Source organism: Muntiacus reevesi, chromosome 8, assembly GCF_963930625.1.
Source record: "Muntiacus reevesi chromosome 8, mMunRee1.1, whole genome shotgun sequence".
Classification (NCBI taxonomy): Eukaryota; Metazoa; Chordata; class Mammalia; order Artiodactyla; family Cervidae; genus Muntiacus; species Muntiacus reevesi.
Window position 1 is genome coordinate 87,004,621 of NC_089256.1, and position 25,768 is coordinate 87,030,388.

The following is a 25,768-nucleotide window of genomic DNA, read 5'->3' on the forward strand; positions in this document are numbered from 1 at the left end:
TGAAGTAAGCCAGAAAGATAAAGACCAATACAGTATACTAATGCATATATATGGAAGTTAGAAAGATGGTAACAATAGCCCTATATGCAAAACAGAAAAAGAGACACAGAAGTACAGAACAGACTTTTGGACTCTGTGGGAGAAGGCGAGGGTGGGATGTTCTGAGAGAACAGCATCGAAACATGTATATTATCAAGGGTAAAACAGATCACCAGCCCAGGTTGGATGCATGAGCCAAGTGCTTGGGGCTGGTGCACTGGGAAGACCCAGAGGGATCAGGTGGAAAGGGAGGTGGGAGGGGGGATCGGGATGGTGAATACATGTAAACCCATGGCTGATTCATGTCAATGTATGGCAAAAACCACTACAATACTGTAAAGTAATTAGCCTCCAACTAATAAAAATAAATGGAAAAAAAAAATCTCCCAGAAAACAAAAACCCGGGACCAGATGACTTCACAGGAGAACTCTATCAAACACTTAGAGAAGAGCTAATGCCTATCCTTCTAAAACTCTTTCAAAAACTTGCAGAGGAAGGAACACTTCCAAGCTCATTCTACAAGGCCACCATCACCCTGATACCAAAACCAAAGACAACACAAGAAAAGAAAACTACAGGCCAATATCAGTGATGAACACAGATGCAAAAATCCTCAACAAAATTTTAGCAAACAGAATTCAGCAACACATCAAAAAGCTCATACACCATGACCAAGTTGTGTTTATTCCAGGAATGCAAGGATTTTTCAATATGCACAAATCAATCAATGTGATACACCATAATAACAAATTGAAAGATAAAAACCATATGATCATCTCAATAGATTCAGGAAAAGCCTTTGACAAAATTCAGCACCCATTTATGATTAAAACTCTTCAAAAATTGGGCAAAGAAGGAACCTACCTCAACATGTTAAAGGCCGTGTATGATAAGCCTACAGCAAACATTCTCAATGGTGAAAAACTGAAAGCACTCCCCCTCAGATCAGGAACAAGATAAGGGTGTCCACTTTCACCACTATTATTCAACATAGTTCTGGAAGTCCTAGTTACAGCAATCAGAGAAGAAAAAGAAATAAAAGGAATCCAGATCAGAAAAGAAGTAAAACTCTAACTCTCTGCAGATGACATGATACTGTACATAGAAAACCCTAAAGATAGTATCAGAAAATTACTGGAGCTAATCAGAGAATTTAGCAAAGTTGCAGGATACAAAATCAATACACAGAAATCACTTGCATTTCTATATACTAACAATGAAAAATCAGAAAGAGAAATTAAGAAATCAATCCCATTCACCATTGCAACAAAAAGAAATAAATATCTAGGAATACACTTACCTAAGGAGACAAAAGAACTGTACACAGAAAATTATAAGACACAGATAACAGAAATTAAAGATGACATAAATAGATAGAGAGATATTCCATGTTCCTGGGTATGGAGAGGCAATATTGTGAAAATGATGATACTACCAAATGCAACCTACAGATTCAGTGTGATCACTTTCAAATTACCAATGGCATTTTTCGCAGTACTAGAACAAAAAATTTCACAATTCATATGGAAACACAAAAGACCCTGAATAGCCAAAGCAGGGTTGAGAAAGAAGAATGGAGCTGGAGGAATCACCCTTCCTGACTTCAGATTATACTACAAAGCTACAGTCATCAAGACAGTATGATACTGGCACAAAAACAGATACAGACCAATAGAATAAGACAGAAAGCCCAGAAATAAGCCCATGCACCTATGGGTACCTTATTTTTGACAAAGGAGGCAAGAATATACATTGGGGCAAAGACAGCCTCTTCAATAAATGGTTCTGGGGAAACTTGACAGCTACATGTAAAGAAATGAAATTAGAACACTTCCTAACAACATACACAAAGATAAACTCGATTAAAGACCTAAATGCAAGACCAGAAACTATAAAACTCTTAGAAGAAAACATAGGCAGAATATTTGATGACGTAAATCAAAGCAAGATCACCTCCTAGAGAACAAAAGCAAACAAATGGGACCTGATTAAACTTAAAAGTTTTTGCACAACAAAGGAAACTATAAGCAAGGTGAAAAGACAACCCTCAGAATGGGAGAAAATAATAGCAAATGAAACAAATGACAGAGGATTAATTTCCAAAATATACAAGCAGCTCATACAACTCAATGCCAAAAAAACAAATAACCCAATCAAAAAGTGGGGAAAAGACCTAAACAGACATTTCTCCAAAGAAGACATACAGATGGCTAACAGACACATGAAAAGAGGCTCAACATTGCTCATTGTTAGAGAAATGCAAATCAAAACCAGAATGATATATCACCTCACACTGGTCAGAATGGCCATCATCAAAAAGTCTACAAACAATAAATGCTGGAGAGGGTGTGGAGAAAAGGGAATGCTCTTGCCCTGTTGGTAAGAATGTAAATTGATACAACTGCTATGGAAGATGGTATGGAGATTCCTTTAAAAAAATTAGGAATAAAACCACCATATGACCCAGCAATCCCACTCCTAAGCATATACCCTGAGGAAACCAAAATTGAAAAAGACACATGTATCCCATTGTTCATTGCAGCAGTATTTACAGTAGCTAGAACATGGAAGCAACCTAGATGTCCACTGACAGATGAATGGATAAAGAAGTTGTGGTACATATACACAATGGAAAATTACTCAGCCATAAAAAGGAATGCATTTGAGTCAGCTCTGATGAGGTGTATGAACCCAGCACCTATTATACAGAGTGAAGAGAGTCAGAAAGGAAAGATAAATATTGTAGTCTAATGCAGATATACAGAAGCTATAAAAATGTTACTGAAGGATTTATTTTCAGGGCAGCAATGGAGAAACAGACACAGAGAACAGACTTATGGACATGGGGGGAGGGGAGGAGAGGGTGAGATATATGGAAAGAGTAACATGGAAACTTACATGACTGTATGTAAAATAGATAGCCAACGGGAATTTGCTGTATGGCTCAGGAAACTCAAACAGGGGCTCTGTACCAACCTAGAGGGGTGGGATGGGGAGGGAGATGGGAGGGAGGTTCAAAAGGGAGGGGATATATGTATACTTATGGCTGATTCATCTTGAGATTGATAGAGAACAACAAAATTCTATAAAGCAATTATCCTGAAATTAAAAAAAAAATTTTAATGTAACAAAATAAATTTAAATGCAAGCTTAAGGCCTAGAGATGGAAATCTCTAGATGTTAAAACAAAGGGAGCATCAAACTCAGAAAAGCAGACACAGGTACGGGTACCATGTCTTCCTACCCTCATTTAGGAAGTAGAGCAGCTCTGTTTCATGAGGCAGACATAGAGAATCCCATGAGAGTTATCTTTTTTTTTTTTTTTTTTTAAATATTATTTTATTAGTTGGAGGCCAATCACTTTACAACATTTCAGTGGGTTTTATCATACATTGACATGAATCAGTCATATAGTTACACGTATTCCCCATCCCGATCCCCCCTCCCACCTCCCTCCCCACCCGACTCCTCAGGGTCCTCCCAGTGCACCAGGCAAGAGCACCTGATTCATGCATCCCACCTGGGCTGGTGGTCCGTTTCACCATAGATAGTATACATGCTGTTCTTTCAAAACATCCCACCCTCACGTTCTCCCCCAGAGTTCAAAAGTCTGTTCTGTACTTCTGTGTCTCTTTTTCTGTTTAGCATATAGGGTTATCGCCACCATCTATCTAAATTCCGTATATATGTGTTAGTATACTGTAATGTTCTTTATCTGTCTGGCTTACTTCACTCTGTATAATGGGCTCCAGTTTCATCCATCTCATTAGAACTGATTCAAATGAATTCTTTTTAATGGCTGAGTAATATTCCATGGTGTATATGTACCACAGCTTCCTTATCCATTCATCTGTTGATGGGCATCTGGGTTGCTTCCATGTCCTGGCTATTATAAACAGTGCTGCGATGAACATTGGGGTGCACGTGTCTCTTTCAGATCTGGATTCCTCAGTGTGTATGCCTAGAAGTGGTATTGCTGGGTCATATGGCAGTTCTATTTCCAGTTTTTTAAGAAATCTCCACACTGTTTTCCATAGTGGCTGTACTAGTTTGCATTCCCACCAACAGTGTAAGAGGGTTCCCTTTTCTCCACACCCTCTCCAGCATTTATTGCTTGTAGACTTTTGGATAGCAGCCATCCTGACTGGCGTGTAATGGTACCTCATTGTGGTTTTGATTTGCATTTCTCTGATGATGAGTGATGTTGAGCATCTTTTCATGTGTTTGTTAGCCATCTGTATGTCTTCTTTGGAGAAATGTCTGTTTAGTTCTTTGGCCCATTTTTTGATTGGGTCGTTTATTTTTCTGGAATTGAGCTTCAGGAGTTGCTTGTATATTTTTGAGATTAATCCTTTGTCTGTTTCCTCATTTGTTATTATTTTCTCCCAATCTGAGGGCTGTCTTTTCACCTTACTTACAGTTTCCTTTGTTGTGCAAAAGCTTTTAATTTTCATTAGGTCCCATTTGTTTATTTTTGCTTTTATTTCCAATATTCTGGGAGGTGGGTCATAAAAAAAGAAAACTACAGGCCAATATCACTGATGAACATAGATGCAAAAATCCTTAACAAAATTCTAGCAAACAGAATCCAACAACATATTAAAAAAATCATACACCATGACCAAGTGGGCTTTATCCCAGGAATGCAAGGATTCTTTAATATCCGCAAATCAATCAACGTAATACACCACATTAACAAATTGAAAGATAAAAACCATATGATTATCTCAATAGATGCAGAGAAAGCCTTTGACAAAATTCAACACTCATTTATGATTAAAACTCTCCAGAAAGCAGGAATAGAAGGAACATACCTCAACATAATAAAAGCTATATATGACAAACCCACAGCAAGCATCACCCTCAATGGTGAAAAATTGAAAGCATTTCCTCTGAAATCAGGAACAAGACAAGGATGCCCACTCTCACCACTACTATTCAACATAGTGTTGGAAGTTTTGGCCACAGCAATCAGAGCAGAAAAAGACATAAAAGGAATCCAGATAGGAAAAGAAGAAGTGAAACTCTCGCTGTTTGCAGATGACATGATCCTCTACATAGAAAACCCTAAAGACTCTTCCAGAAAATTACTAGAGCTAATCAATGAATATAGTAAAGTTGCAGGATATAAAATTAACACACAGAAATCCCTTGCATTCCTATACACTAACAATGAAAAAACAGAAAGAGAAATTAAGGAAACAATACCATTCACCATTGCAACAAAAAGAATAAAATACTTAGGAGTATATCTACCTAAAGAAACAAAAGACCTTTACATAGAAAACTATAAAACACTGATGAAAGAAATCAAAGAGGACACAAACAGATGGAGAAACATACCGTGTTCATGGATTGGAAGAATCAATATTGTCAAAATGGCTATTCTACCCAAAGCAATCTATAGATTCAATGCAATCCCTATCAAGCTACCAACGGTATTTTTCACAGAACTAGAACAAATAATTTCACAATTTGTATGGAAATACAAAAAACCTCGAATAGCCAAAGTAATCTTGAGAAAGAAGAAAGGAACTGGAGGAATCAACCTGCCTGACTTCAGACTCTACTACAAAGCCACAGTCATCAAGACAGTATGGTACTGGCACAAAGACAGAAATATAGATCAATGGAACAGAATAGAAAGCCCAGAGATAAATCCACGAACCTATGGACACCTCATCTTTGACAAAGGAGGCAAGGATATACAATGGAAAAAAGACAATCTCTTTAACAAGTGGTGCTGGGAAAACTGGTCAACCACTTGTAAAAGAATGAAACTAGAACACTTTCTAACACCATACACAAAAATAAACTCAAAATGGATTAAAGATCTAAATGTAAGACCAGAAACTATAAAACTCCTAGAGGAGAACATAGGCAAAACACTCTCCGACATAAATCACAGCAAGATCTTCTATGACCCACCTCCCAGAATATTGGAGAGTTATCTTTAACAACCCAGCTTTATAAACATAATTATTACTTGAAAATCCCTCTATGTTCTGGTTATAGGTTGGACCAGTTTAAGTTTTCAGCTCTGATTTTGTATATTTTTCTCAGGGTTCATAGGTAGAAGGAAATTCAGAGATGCTGCTCAGTGGATGGGAATCAGAGCTGTGAATTAACTTTCTGATTTTTCCTAAATACATACATTGGTCTTTGTTTTCTTCTATCAAGCCTATCTCTGGGTATGAACCAAAATACATAGCTCCCTCTGCTCTTGCTAAGGGTAACAGGGGCCTAGTACTTGTGCTCAGTCATACTGGACTCCTTGCAACCCTTTGGAATTCTGCCAGGTTCCTCTGTCCATAGGACTTTTCAGGCAAGAATACCAGAGTGAGTTGCCACTCCCTCCTCCAGGGGCCTTCCCGAACCAGAGATCGAATCCACATCTCCTGCATTGCCAGTGGATTCTTTACCACTGAGTCTTCAGGGAAGCCCTAACAGTGGCCTCCATGTTCCTAAATCCGATGGTCTCTTCTCCTCTCACTTCACCTCTCAGCAGTATTTAACACAGTTCCTCTCTCCAGCTTCTTTCATTTGGCTCCTGATTCTCTCTCTCACTTTTCTCCTACTTTTCTGAGTGTTTACTCTCAGTGTTCTCTGCTGATTCTTCCTCATCTCTCCTGCCTCTAACACTGGGGAGCAGGGGGCATAGTCTGAGTTTTTCCTTTTTTTCTGTTAATACTTACTTACTAGTCTCATGGCTTGCCAGTCTCATGATAGACTGATGACTTCATGATATATATCTTTATATCTTGAACATAAATTTCCAGGCCAGACCTCTCCTGCGAATCCCAGACTCTTGTCTACTAGACATTTTATTTCTTGTAATCTAATAGGCATTTCAACTTCCCATGTCCAAAAATCAAGCTCCTACTTTTTCTCCCACTAGATCTTTTCTTGCAGTCTTAACTCATCCCATTTAAGGGTAAGTTGGCTATCCCAATAGCTCAGGTAAAGTAATTTAGGATCATCTATTATTACTCCTTTTCTAATATCCTACATCCCATTTATTTGCAAATGCTCTTTACTCTTAAAGTCTATCCAAAATCAGATTACTTCTCACCATTTTTACCCTCATTCAAGCTATCGTTACATCTTACCTGGACCATGATAGTAACTTTTTAACCAGTAGCCCTGTTTCTATCTTTCAGTCTATTTTCCAACTCAGCTATTGGCATGATCCTGTTACTCATTCCATCATGGTTCTGTTTAAACAAAGAAAAGTGAAAGTCACTCCATTGTGTCCAGCTCTTTGCAACCCCATGGATTGTGTGGAAAGGCCAGAATACTGGAATGGGTAGCCTTTCCCTCTCCAGGGGATCTTCCCAACCCAGGGATCAAACCCAGGTCTCCCGCATTGCAGGCAGATTCTTTACCAGCTGAGCCACAAGGGAAGCCCTAAAAACAAAGAAACTCTAGACAATTCCCTGGTGATCCAGTGGATAAGTATCCCCCTGCCAATGCAAGAGATACGGTTCAATCCCTGGCCCAGGAAGATTCCACATGCCATGGAGCAACTAAGCCCACGTGCCACAACTACTGAGTCTAAACTCTAGAGTCCTTGAGCAGCAACTCCCGAGCCTACATGCTGCAACTACTGAAGCCCAAGAGCCTCGAGCCTGTGTTCCACAACAAGAGAAGTGATCACAGTGAGAAACCTGCACACCACAATGAAGAGCAGGCTAGCTGCAACTAGAAAAGGCCTGCACAAAGCAACGAAGACCCCGCACAGCCAAAGATAAAATAAATAAATAAAAAGAAACCCTGCGTTAAAATAAATCAAATCCTATCACTCTCCTGATCAATACGCTCCAAAGTCTTCCTTCTCACTCAGACTAGAAGTCAACATCTTGTAAATGGCCTACAAGGACCCGAGTGATTTGACTTCTGTGCTGTAAAGTATTAACCTTGACCCAAAAAAGGCTTGACCCTTTGCCCTCAGCTCCTGAGAGGTAATCTCTAAGCCTATGTAATGCTCTACCCACAAGGAGTGTGTTTATCTACCCAGAGGGCTTGAGCCTTGCCTGATGGTCTATACTAAATATGTTTTATAGCAATTCTGTGTGTCTGAAAACCCAGTGGATTATCTGCCAGTGAAAAACAAGGGTTTATACCTTATACTCCTGCTTAATCATTCATTTATTCAGCAATATTTACACTAGATGCACTAGATGAGTTCTACACTAGATACCAGGGGGCTCAGTGGTAAAGAGTCTGCCTGCCAATGCAGGAGGCATAGGTTTGGTTCCTGGGTCAGGAAGATTCCCTGGAGAAGGGAATGGCTATGCACTCCAGAATCCTTACCTGGGAAATCTCATGGACAGAGGAGCCTGGCGGGCTCTAGTCTATGGGGTCACAATAAGTTGAGTTGGACACAGCTTAGTGACTAAATAATAACAACAACACTAGACACCAGATTCTGGGGATCTTGCAATCAACCCTACATATGGCATCCCTGTCCTCCTGGAGCTCACACTCCAGTGTGAGAGAAAATCAATACAGGAACAAACAAGTAAGAGTGGTAAGACCCCTGCAGTCCATGGGGTCACAAAGCGTAGGACACAAATGAGCAACCAAACTGAACTGAACTGAATGTCTTATTTTAAAAGGTCTTCCTCAAATGAGATAATATGTTTTCGCACAATGCATTCTAGCATATTTATGATTTCATTTTTCATGTGTAAGTCTCTAACCTAGGTGAAATTTCTTGTGGGGGTGGTGGTTTAATTGCTAAGTCATGTCTAACTCTTGAGACCCCATGAGCTGTAGTCTGGCAGGCCTCTCTGTCCATAGGATTTTCCAAGCAAGAATACTGGAGTAGGTTGCCATTTCCTTCTCCAGGGGATCTTCCCAACTCAGGGATCGAACCTGTGTATCCTATACTGCAGGCAGATTCTTGACTGACTGAGTGTATGAGATAGCAACTTAAATTTACATTTTTTAAATGCCCAAAGTCATTTTTGATAGCCTAAATTTTCCCCACTGATTTGAAATTACGACATATATAGACCAGCTATCAAAAAACATCAGCTTGTACATCTGTGTCTCTTTTTCTATTTTGCATACAGGGTTATCATTACCATCTTTCTAAATTCCATATATATGCGTTAGTATACCGTATTGGTCTTTATCTTTCTGGCTTACTTCACTCTGTTTAATGGTCTCCAGTTTCATCCATCTCATTAGAACTGATTCAAATGAATTCTTTTTAATGGCTGAGTAATATTCCATGGTGTATATATACTACATGGACTCTGTAGGAGAAGGCGAGGGTGGAATGTTTCGAGAGAACAGCATCAAAACATGTATATTATCTAGGGTGAAACAGATCACCAGCCCAGTCTGGATGCATGAGACAAATGCTCGGGCCTGGTGCACTGGGAAGACCCAGAGGAATCAGGTGGAGAGGGAGGTGGGAGGGGGGGTCAGGATGGGAAATACATGTAAATCCATGGCTGATTCATGCCAATGTATGACAAAAACCACTACACTATTGTAAAGTAATTAGCATCCAACTAATAAAAGTAAATGAAGGAGGAAAAAAAAAAAAAGATCAGATTGTCTTTTGAGCATCAAATGAAATGGTCCTGAACTGGAAACAGAATTCCTTCTAATCTCTGGATGTTCTTGTGGAAGTGTCTGTTCATCTAGTTACCTTGGGTTTAAATGGAATGATCTCAGTTTTTCTTCAAAAGAAAACTGTATATAGTTTTCTTTTTCTTCTATTTGTTTCCCCTCTTACCACTCTTACTTGTTTGTTCCTGTATTGATTTTCTCTCACACTCGAGTGTGAACTCCAGGAGGACAGGGATGCCATATGTAGGGTTGATTGCAGGATCCCCAGAATCTGGTGTCTAGTGTTATTGTTATTATTTAGTCACTAAGTTGTGTCCAACTCAACTTATTGCGACCCCATGAACTAGGGCCCGCCAGGCTCCTCTGTCCATGAGATTTCCCAGGTAAGGATTCTGGAGTGCATAGCCATTCCCTTCTCCAGGGAATCTTCCTGGCCCAGGAACCAAACCCATGTCTCCTGCATTGGAAGGCAGACTCTTTACCACTGAGCCCCCTGGTATCTAGTGTAGAACTCATCTAGTGCATCTAGTGTAAATATTGCTGAATAAATGAATGATTAAGCAGGAGTATAAGGTATAAACCCTCATTTTTCACTGGCAGATAATCCACTGGGTTTTCAGACACACAGACTTACTATAAAACACGTTTAGTATAGACCATCAGGCATGGCTCAAGTCCTCTGGGTAGATAAACACACTCCTGGTGGGTAGAGCATTACAAAGGCTTAGAGATTACCTCTCAGGAGCTGAGGGCAAAGGGTCAAGCCTTTTTTGGGTCAAGGTTAATACTTTACAGCACAGAAGTCAAATCACGCAGGTCCTTGTAAGCCATTTATAAGATGAAGGCCTAGGAGTCTTCTCCAACACCACAATTCAAAAGCATCAATCCTTCAGAGCTCAGCTTTCCTTATGGTCCAACTCTCACATTCATACATGACTACTGGAAAAAACTTAGGTTTGGCTAGACGGGCCTTTGTCAGCAAAATAATGTCTCTGCTTTTTAATATGCTGTCTAGGTTGGTCATAACTTTTCTTCCAACATCTTCCAAGGAACAAGCATCTTTTAATTTCATGGCTGCAGTCACCATCTGCAGCAATTTTTGAGTCCAAAAAAATAAAGTCTGTCACCGTTCCCATTGTTTCCCCATCTATTTGCCATGAAGTGTTGGGACTGAATGCTATGATCCTTGTTTTTTGAATGTTGAGTTTTAAACCAGCTTCTTCACTCTCCTCTTTCATTTTCATCAAGATTAAAGCCAAAAAACATAAGGGGGGAAAAAAGAGTGGTAAGAGGGAAAATAGGGGTAAAGGAAGGAAATGCTGATTCGATGAATTTTATGAAGAAGTTACAATGAGGATTAACCTTTTGGGAAATTATTCATAGAGATTCTGGTCTTTTCTAGTGATCATCTCAAGCAGCAATCATGGTTCCTTTTAAGCCATAACCAAGACTTCCCTGGTGGTCCAGTGGTTAAGAACCCACCTGCCAATGCAGGGGATATGAGTTTGATCCCTGATCCAGGAAGATTCCACATGCCACGGGGTAGCTAAGCCTGTGAGTCGCAACTACTGAAGTCCTCACATTCTAGAGCCTGAGTTCTGCAACAAGAGAAGACGCCACAATGAGGAGCCCATACACTGCAACTAGAGAGTAGCCCCAGCTGGCTGCAACCAGAGAAAGCCCGCATGCAGCAAGGAAGACCCAGTTCAGCCAAAAGTAAATACACAAATAAATAGTTTAAAAAATAAAAGCCATAAAAGCCAGCTTCTAAATGCATGTGTTGTCACTATATGCTGAGTTACAGAATGCTGTAAAATTTCAAAAGCAGGGTGAATCAGTGACCTGTTACAGACCCTCCAAATGCTAAAGCAAGAGCTGAGATACTTAATGAGCTGCACATTCTCCACCCACACTCTATAATTGTCAGAGCTTCTATCTCATTCTGCCTTAACAAATTAAAAGGGAAACCATGGAGGGAAAAATAGACTAAAGACAACTGGGTCAAAACTCCCTTAACTAAAAACAGTCTAACTGACCCACTGAGAAATCCTGTTTCCCTGGGGCCTCTCGGCTCCTCCCACCTCTCCCAGTGGGCTTACCAGGACCTGCGGCCAGAATCCACACTCTCTGTTCAACAGTTTGGAGGAGACCGATTCTTTGTCTGCTTCTTTAGTCTCTTGGGTTGGTTCCCTGACCAAGGTCTATGGGTGCCTGATTTGGAGGCTGGAGAGTTCCAGAGAACCACAAAATGGCTTTCCCTGCCCTTGGACTCTGCCCCCCAGTGAACGTGCTAAGCAAATAAACACACGTGACTACATTTATGGAGGTCAGTTAGGTCAGTATGTCTTTGAAATCCATCTCAGCTTTGAACCTGAATTTCAAAATGAAACTGTGGTGGCCTTGCTGGGGAGACATGGGAGCTGCAGTCCTTGATGCAGAGTTGGTAGCAGTAGCCAGGAGGCCTTTAAGATAAGCCTAGCAAAACTGTCAGCACCACAGCGCCACCTCCCAATCCGAAGCAGACATTGCAATTAGTCACCACCCTCTTTCCCACCAACAGCCTCCCTGTGCTAACAGCTAATTCCAGTTTGAACTGTTCCAGATTGAAGGAAACAAATAAGCCATGACAACAAAATACAATATGTGATCCTGAACTAGATCCAGGACTGGTTGAATAAAAAAAAATGCTATAAAGGGCACTATTGTGTTGGCTGGCAAAATTAGAATACAGACAGTAGATCAGAAAAAACTACATAATATGACTGAAGTTGGCAATTGTACTTGGGGGGTATATGAAAAAATATCCTTACTCTTAGGAGGTACTGAGGGATAAAAGGGACATGTATGTAACTTACTCTCAGAAGGCCTGCAAAAATAAATTGGAGGTGGAGGGGATGCAGAAAGCAAGCTGTAAGAATATGAACAAATGGAGTAAAATGTTAACAATGTATCAAAGTGCCTACAGATATCCTATATGTTTTTCTTGCAATTTTTCTGTATGTTTGAAATTTTTTTCAAATAAAATGGGATGTTTTTTCATAATCTGATTTTAAGACTAGATAGCTTGGCTAAAATTAGCTCCTCTACCACTTGAACTTTTACCATTAGAGGTTTGTCTCTTTGGATAGGACATGTTTTACAGATACTCCAGGGCTCCATCTTCAACTGGGACTGCTCTGCTTCCAAATGTTCTTCCATATCATGATTGTTTGAAACACACTATCCTGGAATGTATCTTCATCTAAACATTGGCACACATCACAAAATATATAACTGAAATTTTGAGGCTCATCAGTTGACAACTAGCTAAGGGCATTCAGCGGAATCACTGATAAGAGGCTAAAGTGTTAGGCCTGAAGAGGTGTCCCATGATAAGCAAAAATGAGCCCTGGATACAGAGTAGGAAGGACATTATCATTCAACCACATTCTAAATTGGTATTGAGCCAGACCTGCAAGGTCATGGTTCTAAGAGCATCGTGGGTTCTGAGCCAGACCTCTCCCAGGCAATCCTGACAACACTCTCCTTCCAGTTTCACTACATCTGCACCATCTTAACTGCGCAACAAGCTGCCTGTACCTGAGATGGGTCAAAAGACAGCAACAGAACATTCTCTGAAGGAAAGCCAATGGGGCGATATGCCTGCCTTTCCTTTTTCCACACCACCTGCAGAGGTCTGTGGATGGTTCAGAATCCCATTCTTGGAAACTCCCAGATGTAGAAAATTTGTTCTATCAAATATCTAATAGATATTCGCTCTATCAAATATCTAATGGGGTTAGGTTATGATAACATATCACTGCTACAACATCAGGGCTTCTCAGAATCCCAAGAATACACTGGTCATAATAACTTCTTACTATTTTCCACTTATAGCAGATTTCCCACTGTGGTATCAAAGGAGATGCTTCTAAATTTTCACAATCAAGGGGATATGCTGATTCAACTTTAAGTTCTGGTCTAGGACTGTCTGGGAAAAATTTAAGGATTTCTACTTTTTGTGGTTCAGGGAATTGAATGAAGAGCTTCATTTTTTAATGAAATAGCACATCTTAGTGGCACTTGCAGGCACTGCAGAGAAATTTAGGAAGAGGTTTTGTTGTTTGGTTTCTGTTTTTTCCCTTGAGTAAAAACATAATCGTTCCTTGGACAGGAAAACCAGCTCTCAAAATGATTGTTTTTAATATAAAACAGTTTTAAATAATTTCTATCCGAGAAAAGGCAGGTTCATATAACCCAGTGTTGTTCTTGAGCCCTGAATTTCCAGTGTTTCATTATGCATAAAGCAACTATCCTTCTGGGAAACCACAAGTGGAAATTTCAAAACAGAATGAAAATAATATTACAAATCCAAGGGGCACTCATCTCTCACCCTCGCTTACATTTTAAAGCATTTTCTATTTAAACTGACACTTAAAACATCCTTCTTTTAGAACTTCTGTTCCATTCCATAGGAAATAAACACTCGGCCCCATTTTGAAGAGACCCCCTTCACTAAGCCTTTTAAGTCTTTCACTAGCCGGCTCTTTGGGTTTCAAATAAGCACACAGGCTCTGAACCTGGACCATTTCCGTGTCAGCATCATTCCTCCAGCAATGTCGATGCCAGGAGAGCCGCAGTCAGAGGACCCAAAGCAAATGAGCACAGGCTCCAAGACTGACCAAAATGAGGCCAGTCTAAAATACATCGTGTAGGCTTTTTTTACCATGGAAAATACAACCCCCTGCTCAGCTAGCATTTTTTTTCTAGGCTTTTGATTTTCACAATCATGGCCATATCTACTTTTTAAAGAAGATCTGAGTGTGCAAGCGTTCTGTGAAAAATGTAGGTCAGGGGAGTATGTGGTGAAGGGGTGTTTGGAGGATTGGGAGAGGCTAGGAGGAGGAGAGTGAGTTCAGCTGAGTAACAAAAATAATTTTCAACTTCCACAGCGGCATGGAAATCATAAAAAGCAGAAAAGGCAAGAAGCGGGTAGTCTTTCCTAAGCGTTCACCATGTGCCCTTTGCGTGAACAGCACCACCCTGGGAGGGATGCTCTGTGTGTATTTTCATTTCATGGACAAGGAATCAGAGGATCAGAGAAAGGGGTGGGGTAGAGGAGCTGGTCTGCAAATCCGCCAGCCAGGATACTACGTTCCCATTATGACAGAATCCAGGGAAAGAGTTTACAGAGCAAAAACCAGCTCTGACTTATCTTTAGAATCTTCATTTAGAGATCAGTGAAAGCTATCAGTTAACTAATATTTCCAAATGCTTCACCCAACACTTTTGAGACAAGTTAGTAGATGAGTGAGGTTTCGCTCTAGCTCTCTTGCCTTCTTCTTCAGGCCTTCTCCCTCGCATCCCTTCACGGTTCCTGCAGCACTGTGCTGTACCCCGACAACCAAGCTTGCCCCCCACCCCAGTTCCAGTCTATAGCCTTCCTTCCTACCTTCTCTGTTTTCAGGTCAGCCTGGCCAATGTCCCGTTTCCTTCTTGATCTGCTGCCTATTAGCTTAGATCACACACCTCCATTTTAACAGGAGAAATGGAGCCTCTAGCTGAAGGAATTCTCAGGCAGTGTGGCAGGTGGATGGGAGAGGTACTGGAAGGTACCAGTGGGAGTTCTAGCCCCATTCATTTCATTCTGTCTCAAATTATTTCTATTCCAGACACGAGGCTAGGCACTGGAAATATACTGACTGATGAAAAGTTATTTTTCTCTTTATATTACACCATTTGGAGAGTAATTTATTCCAATATGTCATGAGGCTGTTTTCATTAAATAGGAGACAACGTGTGAAGTAAAAACAAACAAACAAAAAAAAACACTTTATCAATAGATCCTAACAATATGTTCCAATAGGAGAAGCAAAGAAAAAAGTGCATATAAGCAAATGAGGGAAGCAGAGTTATATGCTCAGAACTGTGCAAGATTTAATTACAGGTGGTTATTTTATGCTCCTCTCTCTTTTCTAAATACATCACCATACACTTTTTCTTTCAGCCTCTGAAAGATGACTAAATGGTGGATTCTTAGGATGGTTAAGAAGGAGGTGAAGCAAGGAAATTCTGTTTGTTAGGCTCCCACTTGGGCAGACAGTGAGCTAAGCACTGTCATGAATGTGAGTTCATCTAATTCTTACAACAGTGTCATAAGGTAAGTTGAATTAGGCTCATTTTACAGATAAAGAAACAGAGACCCATCAAGGTTAAGTAACATTTTATCTAAGATACAGGAGAAAATATGCAACTAGAGCACTATTCTAGGGGAAATGGGTGTTCTTACTTGTCCTTGGGGTCTTTCTGTTTCCCAACTTCTGAATGCTTATACCCCAAGAAGCAATACACACAAGTACAAAGCATGAGAGGATTACAAAATCGTATAAGTTCTAGTCGTTCTCCTCAAGATGACAAGAGCATACTTTTGAGACACACACCACATACTCACGATCCAGACTATATGAATCAAAGACAAGTCATGCTCTGAGAGACAAGGGAGCGTCTGTGGGCTGGATTTACCTTGGCAAAGGGGACATGTAAGAACATTCTAGGGGGAAAAGTTACGATGAGTGAGATGAAAGTAATGATGCGTAAGACTCAACGTTTCACTACTTACAGCAAGTAAGATGAAAGAAATGGTGAGTGCGACCCAGCATTTCGGGACAGGGACAGAGGGTCAGTGTGCAAAGAAGGAGGACTGAAGCAGATCACAGAGCAGAGCAAGAAAAGAAGTGCTTGGAAAGCTGGACTGAGTGGGACGGTGAACGTGACAAACTGCAGCATCCCTGGGAGGCAGGGTGCAGGGTGTGTGCGGCGTCTGTGGTGTGTGTGGAGGGTGGGGGCAAGAAATGTGTGGGGAGTATGGGGAAGGGATGAGGTGTGTGGATGCGTGTGTACAGCGTGTGTGGAACATGCGGTGCATGAATGATGTGTGGGTGTGTATATTTGCGTATGTGATGTGCGTGGTGTGTATGTGGTGTGTGGGGGATTGTGCTGGGTGTGTGTGGGATATGTGGGGGTTTAGGAATACGTGTGTCAGGGTGGTACAGGGAAGGCTTTGGGGTGTGTAGTGTGTGGGAGGTGTGGGGGGTGTGGGGTGTGTGTATGTGGGCTGTGTGAGGTGTGCATGCATAGTGTGCGGAATATGGGGGGCGTATGTGTGCGATATGGGGGCATATGTACAGTGGGAGTGTGTCTGTGTGTATGCAGGAGAGGGTGGGGTATGTGTGACGTGTGTATGGCGTGTGGAATATGAGGGTGCATGGGTGTGGATGTGGAGGCTATGAGTGGGGTATGTGTGTGTGGTGTGGGGGGTGTGAGGGGGTGTGTTGGCATGGGGTGGGATGGGGTTGGAGGGGTGGGGATAAATGTGGATTTGGAAAAATCACTGGACTGGGACCAAAGGGCAAAGGCTCTAGTCCCGGCTTTGTTGTTGACTGGAAATGCAACACCTTTGAGCCTCAATTTTCTTCAGCTATAAGACCAGAAATTGGAGCAAATTATCTCCAAGGTCTGACCCACATCAGCAATTCCAAAATACCCCCGCCCCACCTATCATTTTGATGTTTCCCACCTTCAACTCATAGTTGTAGAAAATTTTGTCTTTGGTTGGCAAAAAACATTCTTTTTTAATTTGAGAAAAAATTGCTTCATTTCATGAACATGTCATTAAACAGCAAAATCTGTTTTATTGTTAGTGAGGAACCTTTAGGTATAAAAAATTCCAGACTAATTGGAATCCTGTTAAACCAAGGCCATTTCTTCTACTGCACCTACTTGCTTTGGCTGAATTATTATTTGCTATTATGACCCTTGTTAATATTAGGGGCCCCATGAGAAAGAGCCTGAAGAATCTCAATGCTGTGTTTACTATAAGGAATTTTTTTAAAGATGTTATTAATTACACCAAGGAGAAGAACTTTCTCTCTAACCTCCAGAAATGTTCCATCCCTGAACAGCTGGCTCCTATCCATCTCAAGGACTCTGTGATTTCCGTAAAGAGCTCTGTGGTCCCCTTCCCAGTGTGGTAAACTGCTGGAGAGCCCAGAGGCAAATCCAGGTCCAAGTCCATACATCAAGTGTGACTGGGACACAGCCATGCCTACTCCTGTGCTTACTGTTGATGGCTTCTTCCCTGGTGGCTCAGACGGTTAAGAATCTGCCTGCACACTGTTTATAATAGCCAGGACATGGAAGCAGCCTAGATGCCCATCAGCAGACGAATGGATAAGGAAGCTGTGATACATATACACCATGGAATATTACTCAGCCATTAAAAAGAATTCATTTGAATCAGTTCTAATGAGATGGATCAAACTGGAGCCCATTATACAGAGTGAAGTAAGCCAGAAAGATAAAGAACATTACAGCATACTAACACATATATATGGAATTTAGAAAGATGTTAATGATAACCCTATATGCAAAACAGAAAAAGAGACACAGAAGTACAGAACAGACTTTTGAACTCTGTGGGAGAAGGTGAGGGTGGGATGTTTCAAAAGAACAGCATGTATATTATCTATGGTGAAACAGATCACTAGCCCAGGTGGGATGCATGAGACAAGTGCTCGGGCCTGGTGCACTGGGAGGACCCAGAGGAGTCGGGTGGAGAGGGAGGTGGGAGGGGGGATCGGGATGGGGAATACATGTAACTCCATGGCTGATTCATGTCAATAGATGACAAAACCCACTGAAATGTTGTGAAGTAACTGGCCTCCAACTAATAAAATTTAAAAAAAAAAGGAAAAAAAAAAAGAAAAAAAGAATCTGCCTGCAGTGTGGGAGACCAGAGTTCGATCAGGAAGATTCCCTGGAGAAGGGAATGGCAACCCACTCCAGTATTCTTGACTGTAGCCCGCCAGGCTCCTCTGTCCATGGGGTCACAAAGGGTCGGACACCACTGAGGAACTAACACTTTCACTCTTCCCTTCCACCTACAAGGGCAGAGCTCAGTAGTTAGAACAAAGGTAGATGTGGACCATGAGCTTAAAATATTTATTGTCTGGCCTTCTACAGGAAAATTTTGTTGACCCCTGTATTAGACCTTCAGTTTACATCTGCTTGAGTCCCTCTTGGCTTATGTATTATAAAATGGCTTCAAACCTGGGTGTTTATAGCATATTAATTCAGTCTATTTTGTGTGTGTGCTTTATCCATAAAACTACTTCTCTATGTACTTTTACCTTGACCCAAAAAGGGGAAAACCACTAGACCATTCAGGTATGACCTAAATCAAATCCCTTATGATCATACAGTGGAAGTGAAGGGACTAGATCTGATAGACAGAGTGCCTGATGAACTATGGATGGAGGTTCATGACATTGTACAGAAGACAGGGAGCAAGATCATCCTCAAGAAAAAGAAATGCAAAAAAGCAAAATGGCTGTCTGAGGAGGCCTTACAAATAGCTGTGAAAAAAAGAGAAGCCAAAAGCAAAGGAGAAAAGGAAAGATATACCCATATGAATGCGGAGTTTCAAAGAATAGCAAGGAGAAATAAGAAAGCCTTCCTCAGTGATCAATGCAAAGAAATAGAGGAAAACAATAGAGTGGGAAAGACTAGAGATCTCTTCAAGAAAATTATAGATACCAAGGGAACATTTCAGGCAAAGATGGATTCAATAAAGGACAGAAATGGTATGGACCTAACAGAAGCAGAAGATATTAAGAAGAGGTGGCAAGAATACTCAGAAGAACTGTGCAAAAAAGATCTTCACGACCCAGATAATCACGATGCTGTGATCACTCACCTAGAGCCAGACATCCTGGAATGCGAAGTCAAGTAGGCCTTAGAAAGCATCACTACGAACAAAGCTAGTGGAGGTGATGGAATTCCTGTTGAGCTATTTCAAATCCTGAAAGACGATGCTGTGAAAGTGCTGCACTCAATATGCCAGCAAAGTTGGAAAACTCAGTAGTGGCCACAGGACTGGAAAAGGTCCATTTTCATTCCAATCCCAAAGAAAGGCAATGCCAAAGAATGCTCAAACTATCACACAATTGCACTCATCTCACACACTAGTAAAGTAATGCTCAAAATTCTCCAAGCCAGGCTTCAGCAATACGTGAACCGTGAACTTCCAGATGTTCAAGCTGGTTTTAGAAAAGGCAGAGGAACCAAATCAAATGGCCAATATCTGCTGGATAATCGAAAAAGCAAGAGAGTTCCAGAAAAACATCTATTTCTGCCTCATTGACTATGCCAAAGCCTTCGACTGTGTGGATCACAATAAACTGTAGAAAATTCTGAAAGAGATGGGAATACCAGACCACCTGACCTGCCTCTTGAGAAACCTGTATGCTGGTCAGGAAGCAACAGTTAGAACTGGACATGGACCAACAGACTGGTTCCAAATAGGAAAAGAAGTATGTCAAGGCTGTATATTGTCACCCTCCTTATTTAACTTATATGCAGAGTACATGATGAGAAACGCTGGGCTGTAAGAAGCACAAGCTGGAATCAAGATTGCCAGGAGAAATATCAATAACCTCAGATATGCAGATGAAACCACCCTTATGGCAGAAAGTGAAGAAGAACTAAAGAGCCTCTTGATGAAAGTGAAAGAGGAAAGTGAAAAAGTTGGCTTAAAGCTCAACATTCAGAAAACTAAGATCATGGCATCTGGTCCCATCACTTCGTGGCACATTGATGGGGAAACAGTGGAAACAGTGGCTGACTTAATTTTGGGGGGCTCCAAAATCACTGCAGGTGGTGATTGCAGGCATGAAATTAAAAGACGCTTACTCCTTGGAAGGAAAGTTATGACCAACCTAGACAGCATATTAAAAAGCAGAGACATTACTTTGTCAACGAAATTCCATCTGGTCAAGGCTATGGTTTTTCCAGTAGTCATGTATGGATGTGAGAGTTGGACTATAAAGAAAGGTGAGTGCTAAAGAATTGATGCTTTTGAACTGTGGTGTTGGAGAAGACTCTTGAGAGTCCCTTGGACTGCGAGGAGATCCAACCAGTCTGTCCTAAAGGAGATCAGTCCTGTGTGTTCATTGGAAAGACTGATGCTGAAGCTGAACCTCCAGTACTTTGGCCACCTAAGAGCTGACTCATTGGCCACCTAAGAGCTGATGCTGGGAAAGATTGAGGGCAGGAGGAGAAGGGGATGACAGAGGATGAGATGGTTGGATGGCATCATCGACTCAATGGACATGAGTCTGGGTGGACTCCAGGAGTTGGTGATGGACAGGGAGGCCTGACGTGCTGTGGTTCATGGGGTCGCAAAGAGTTGGACACGACTGAGTGACTGAACTGAACTGAACTGAACTGAAACTCAGGTTCACTGACTGTATGGCTCAGAGGTCAATGCTTTGTGTTAATACTAGAGATGGCCTCTTAGAAATGACTGAAGGACCCTCTTGAGTGACTCTTTTATAGATCTTAATAAAATGAATTCACAAAAACTTCTAGTTTTGCTGAAAAATTGTAAGACAACAGAAGGATCAGCACAGCAACTTGGCACTTTTTACCCCACATGCAAACAATTCCTCCCATTTCTTTTCAGCTGATACATGTGTTTGCATATTTACTGATTTTTTTTTCCTCCCCTGGTCACCCTTAGTTAGAAATATAACCAAGTCTCCATGGAAACACAACATAATGCTCTCTCGCAGATGATCAAGGGACCTGAGCAGCTGGTATTGGGCTGAAGGCTGCAATGGCATCTGACCAAATTAGGAAGAGAAAACAGCTTACCCAGCTCTTCCAGACCTTTCAGAATTCTAAGCCCAGCATGGAAACCTACACAGATTGTGAATTACTGCAGATTTTTTAAACTTCTCTTATTTTTAACAACTTTATTGATGTATAATTTACATATATACAATTCACCCATTTGAAATGTATAACATAATGACTTATAGCATATTCATAGAGTTGTTACTGCAGATCTTCTAATTCTTTCTTTTCCTTCTGAGAATACTCTTATCCATCATATGTTTCAGCTATAGGGGGCTGTCATCTCCTGACATGAGGATGACTGACAGGAGTCTACAGAATAAGCATAAGGGGACCTACTTTCCGTGAACACCTACTGTGTGTTAAGCACCTATGTGTCACAGCTGGCCCCTTGTCACACAGTTTGTAAAGCAGAAGCATTGGGATTTAAACTCTGGTCTCATCAGCTCCAAAGTCTATTACCTTGGCACTACACAGGAAACAGTGCCCTTCAAAAAGAAGAAAATAGAAAAGACAGGTGGAATGAGGTATTTTAACATAGCCATGGTCTTGGAGGGAGGTAGAAAATAAAGTATAGAAGAATATAAAAGTCTCCTCACCTAACCCCAACTACACTTACAAGAAGTTAAGGTCAAAAGACAGGCTGGGAAGGAACCAAGAGATTCTGAATTCTCTTCCATTAAAATCTGTCCCTCATGCTTAAAGGAGAATGTTTGAAATAAGAACAGTTAGTGTGCCTTGAAAAAAGAACAAAGTACTATGAAAATTTGGAGGAAGAGGAGGAGGAGGATGATATGTATCAGGAAGATGTGGCAGAAAACAGCAAGTTCATAATTCAAAGCCTTGGCTATTTTCTGGAGCCAATTATCTACTTCAGTTCAGTTCAGTTCAGTCACTCAGTCGTGTCCGACTCTTTGCAACCCCATGAATTGCCGCACACCAGGTCTCCCTGTCCATCACCAACTCCCAGAGTTTACTCAAACTCATGTCCATTGAGTTGGTGATGCCATCCAGCCATCTCATCCTCTGTTGTCCCCTCTCCTGCCCCCAGTCCCTCCCAGCATCAGGGTCTTTTCCAATGAGTCAACTCTTTGCATGAGGTGGCCATTATCTACTCAACTGTACTTTTTTCTCCTCATACTCTGATCTAGGAACAACACTCTCCTAAGTCCCATCCATTCCTTCCCTGAGTGTGGGTTAGTGGCACCTAGGCTGGCCTAAGAGCCTGCCTCTGTGAGCAGGACCTGCCAGTCCTGCTCTCCAAGGCACCTTGAAGAGTCTTCTCAGAACTGTACTCTCAAGTCGTGCAAAAGACAGGATCTGCAGGCGTGTCTGGGGACCCGAGCTGCTGTGACTGCTCCCCACAAGCAGGTGGGCTCTAAGCCCCCAACTTCAACTAAGACACTTTTGCTCTTCTCTATTTGATGAAGGCATTCCTCTACTCCATAACTGCTTGAAAAAACACTGTCCTGGAACATATGTTCATTTGAAGACGGACACACATCACAAAATATGTAATTGGTATTCAAACTGGGACTCTGAGCAAAAGAGGCATACCCCCTGAAGATTTACACCAGAGTTCATGGTGATACCACCCATCCTGGGATGAAGATGCAAAGACAGATTATTTTTTAAGCAATAAAACAGTCCATCCTTCCCAGATCTATACTCCACCACTGTTACCACTGAGGGTCAAGGAAAGAAAGGAGAAGATACTAAGAGGATGAGGAGTGACAGAGAGAAGGCAGCTCCTTCCAGTAAAGATAGATCAGGGAAGACAGGTGAGGACTGACAGCATCTCCTCGATCCCAGGCTGTGGGACCACAGATTCTTTTGGAAAGGCTGTTGGTTCTTCTCAGGCTCCACTTCAAAAGCACAATGGGATGAGTTGTCTGATGTTAATAGACCCTATAAAACTCGAAGAGTTCATTCCTCTTCTGTAGGAGCCCTTTATTGCATAAAGAGTCTGTGTGAAATACTTTGCTCTCCAGAGAGGAGCCATCTCAACGCAAATTGCTTTATTAATCAAATTAGCTGGTAACTAGAGCAGTAGTTACTGCATTAAACTAGACCTTTAGATTATAAAATAAAATCACCTAGGGACATCTTGTCTATACAAAAGCAATCTTATTCTGTGAACTAGAAGTTTTGACTTGAACTAAGACAACTGCTCTTTAGAAATGGTAAGGGATTTGGTTTGGGTTTTTTTTGGAGGGGGCAGGGGGAATTGTTTGTTTTCAGTACCCTTGTTCTTCTGAACAGCTTTTGCTCAGCTTCCTGGATGTTTAAAACTAGGCATTTGTCAAGCAAGCACTGATGCAGGTATAGCTGGGTTATTTAGCTAAGCACAGACATACTTATAGAGGTTTGAACAATAATTGCTCTGAAAAAGAATGATACTTCCTATTTCAGAGCAATTTTAAAAGATTATACATCCAACCACATACTAGGAAAAAATTTCTCCCTTTTGTTAATCTTTCACAGAATAAATGGATGGTACTGGAGGGTTAGAGAACAACCAGTAATTTACGTTGGGCTAAACTGATAAAACGTGCTGTCATTTTAAGAACTTGTTCAGTCTCATGAACTACTTTATTAGTTACCAGTATAACCACAGGATTCAGGCTTAAAAGAAAATAACAGCCTTGAAGACCAGGCAGCGTTAAAAAAAAAAATTCTGTTCTTAATTTATAAATTTCCTTAAGAAGAATAGAGCTCCCATTCATCATTATGACCTGCAAAAACACATACTGTTGCTTCAGTATCAAGCCAAAGACATTTCTAATTGCATGAGGATGGGAAAGTCCACAGGTGAGCCTGACTATATGTAATCTTTGAGGCAAAGAGAAAGTGGACAGTTTAAAGCTTGAAAAAATAAGGCAGCCCAAGAAGAAGGCTCACTGCATTCATTTTTCTTTTCCTTTTTCTATATAATTTTTTTTTTTTTTTTTTTTTTTTTTTTTTGCTATTTCAATCCTTCTTTCTTTAATAACAATAACCTTTGATTTCAACGTAGCGCCCTGACTGGATAACATTGCAACCAACAAGTACCTGTAAGGCATGCCCGTCTCTGCCCTGATGGTTTCCTGAAGCGAAATTCCATGGACACATAAAAACTTCTCCAGGTATTTCCGTTCCACTGCTCCACTGGGCCTAACTGGCCAACAGGCTGCCTGCGGCGGAGGCTTGGTCACCGCTAGATGCCGTCTGCATTTCAGAGCCGATTCACTGGATTTGGGCAGACCCAGCTTGGGGCTGGGGATGTCTGCACAAGCAGGTTTATACAGATGCATGCTTCATAAACTCAAGGAAGCAAAGCTAATTTCACAGTACGTCACTCTAAGACTGGCTGTATCTTGCTAGGATTCTCTTGGGTTATCTGGCTTTGATGTGTCCCTAAAAGGGATCAGTTTGTTTTCCTTAGATGTCCCTTATCGTTCATGTATGCGAGCAGGCTCCTGAGCTCCTGGCAGAACTGTGAGTTAAGTCCCTGCTGAAGCCTGTGCAAAAAGAAGTCTGACCAAGACCAATCACATTTCTCGTCCCTGTAAAGTTTGCAGAGTCAAACTTAAGCAGCCTCTTATTGGCTCTGGGGGAAAAAAAATATGGGCACCCTTCCCCATGTCTTTCTATTTAGGTAAAAGAAAATATTTTGGTGGGATAGGGGCCAAATGTTCTGTTCTCATAAGGACCATAAGGCCTTGGGGATGATTCATGAGTATGTAATGAGACCTCTCTAAGTCATCAAACATACCATAGTCAAGTAATTTATTACACTATTCATTTGGGTGAAAGGCCCATTAACCTTTTTATTTTTCAGATGTTACAGTCAAATGACAGGAGATATCAATAAGGTGACTGTAACAAGCAAGGGACCCATACAAATATGCCCAACTGATTTTTGACGAAGATGCAAGAGTAATGCAATAGAAGGGCAGACTTTCTGACAAACAGCACTGGAGAAATTGGACATTTATAAACAAAAACAAAATAAATGAACCCTTGACTTAAACACCTCACATTTTTATAAAAATTAACTCAAAATGGATCACAGACTTAAATGTAAAATGTAAAACTATAAAACCTCTAGGTAAAAACTTAGAAGAATATCTTCAGAAACTAGAGCTAAGAGAAGAATTCTTGATATAAAAAACACAATCAATAAAAGGAAAAAATTATAAATTGGATCTCATCAACTTTCTGTAAATGAAAAAAACAAACTACAGATTGAGAGGAAGTATTTGCAAATCATATATCCAACAAAGAACTTATTTCTGAACACATAAAAAAATAAAAACTCCCACTCACTGGGTAAGGGGTATATGAGATCTCTCTGGGTTGTTTCTTACAACTGCATGTGAATCCATAATTATTTCAAAATAAAGTTTTTTTAAAAAAGCAAAGAAGATCCTCGTATAAGGTCTTTCCACTTTGTGATTCCAGCTGTGACTCTCCTCCAACCATGACCTC

At 41.0% G+C, this 25,768-nt stretch overlaps 1 protein-coding gene across 1 annotated transcript in view; it reads right to left on the minus strand.

The window, feature by feature from the left end:
* Positions 1–24,760, minus strand: part of KCNAB1 (potassium voltage-gated channel subfamily A regulatory beta subunit 1) — a 429,637-nt gene extending 404,877 nt beyond the window's left edge. Inside the window, exon 1 of the mRNA XM_065942986.1 lies at positions 24,350–24,760. Within this exon, the coding sequence (XP_065799058.1) occupies positions 24,350–24,591 (242 nt within the window). The 5' untranslated portion in view covers positions 24,592–24,760. The remainder of the gene's footprint in view (positions 1–24,349) is intronic.
* Positions 24,761–25,768: the final 1,008 nt, after the last annotated feature.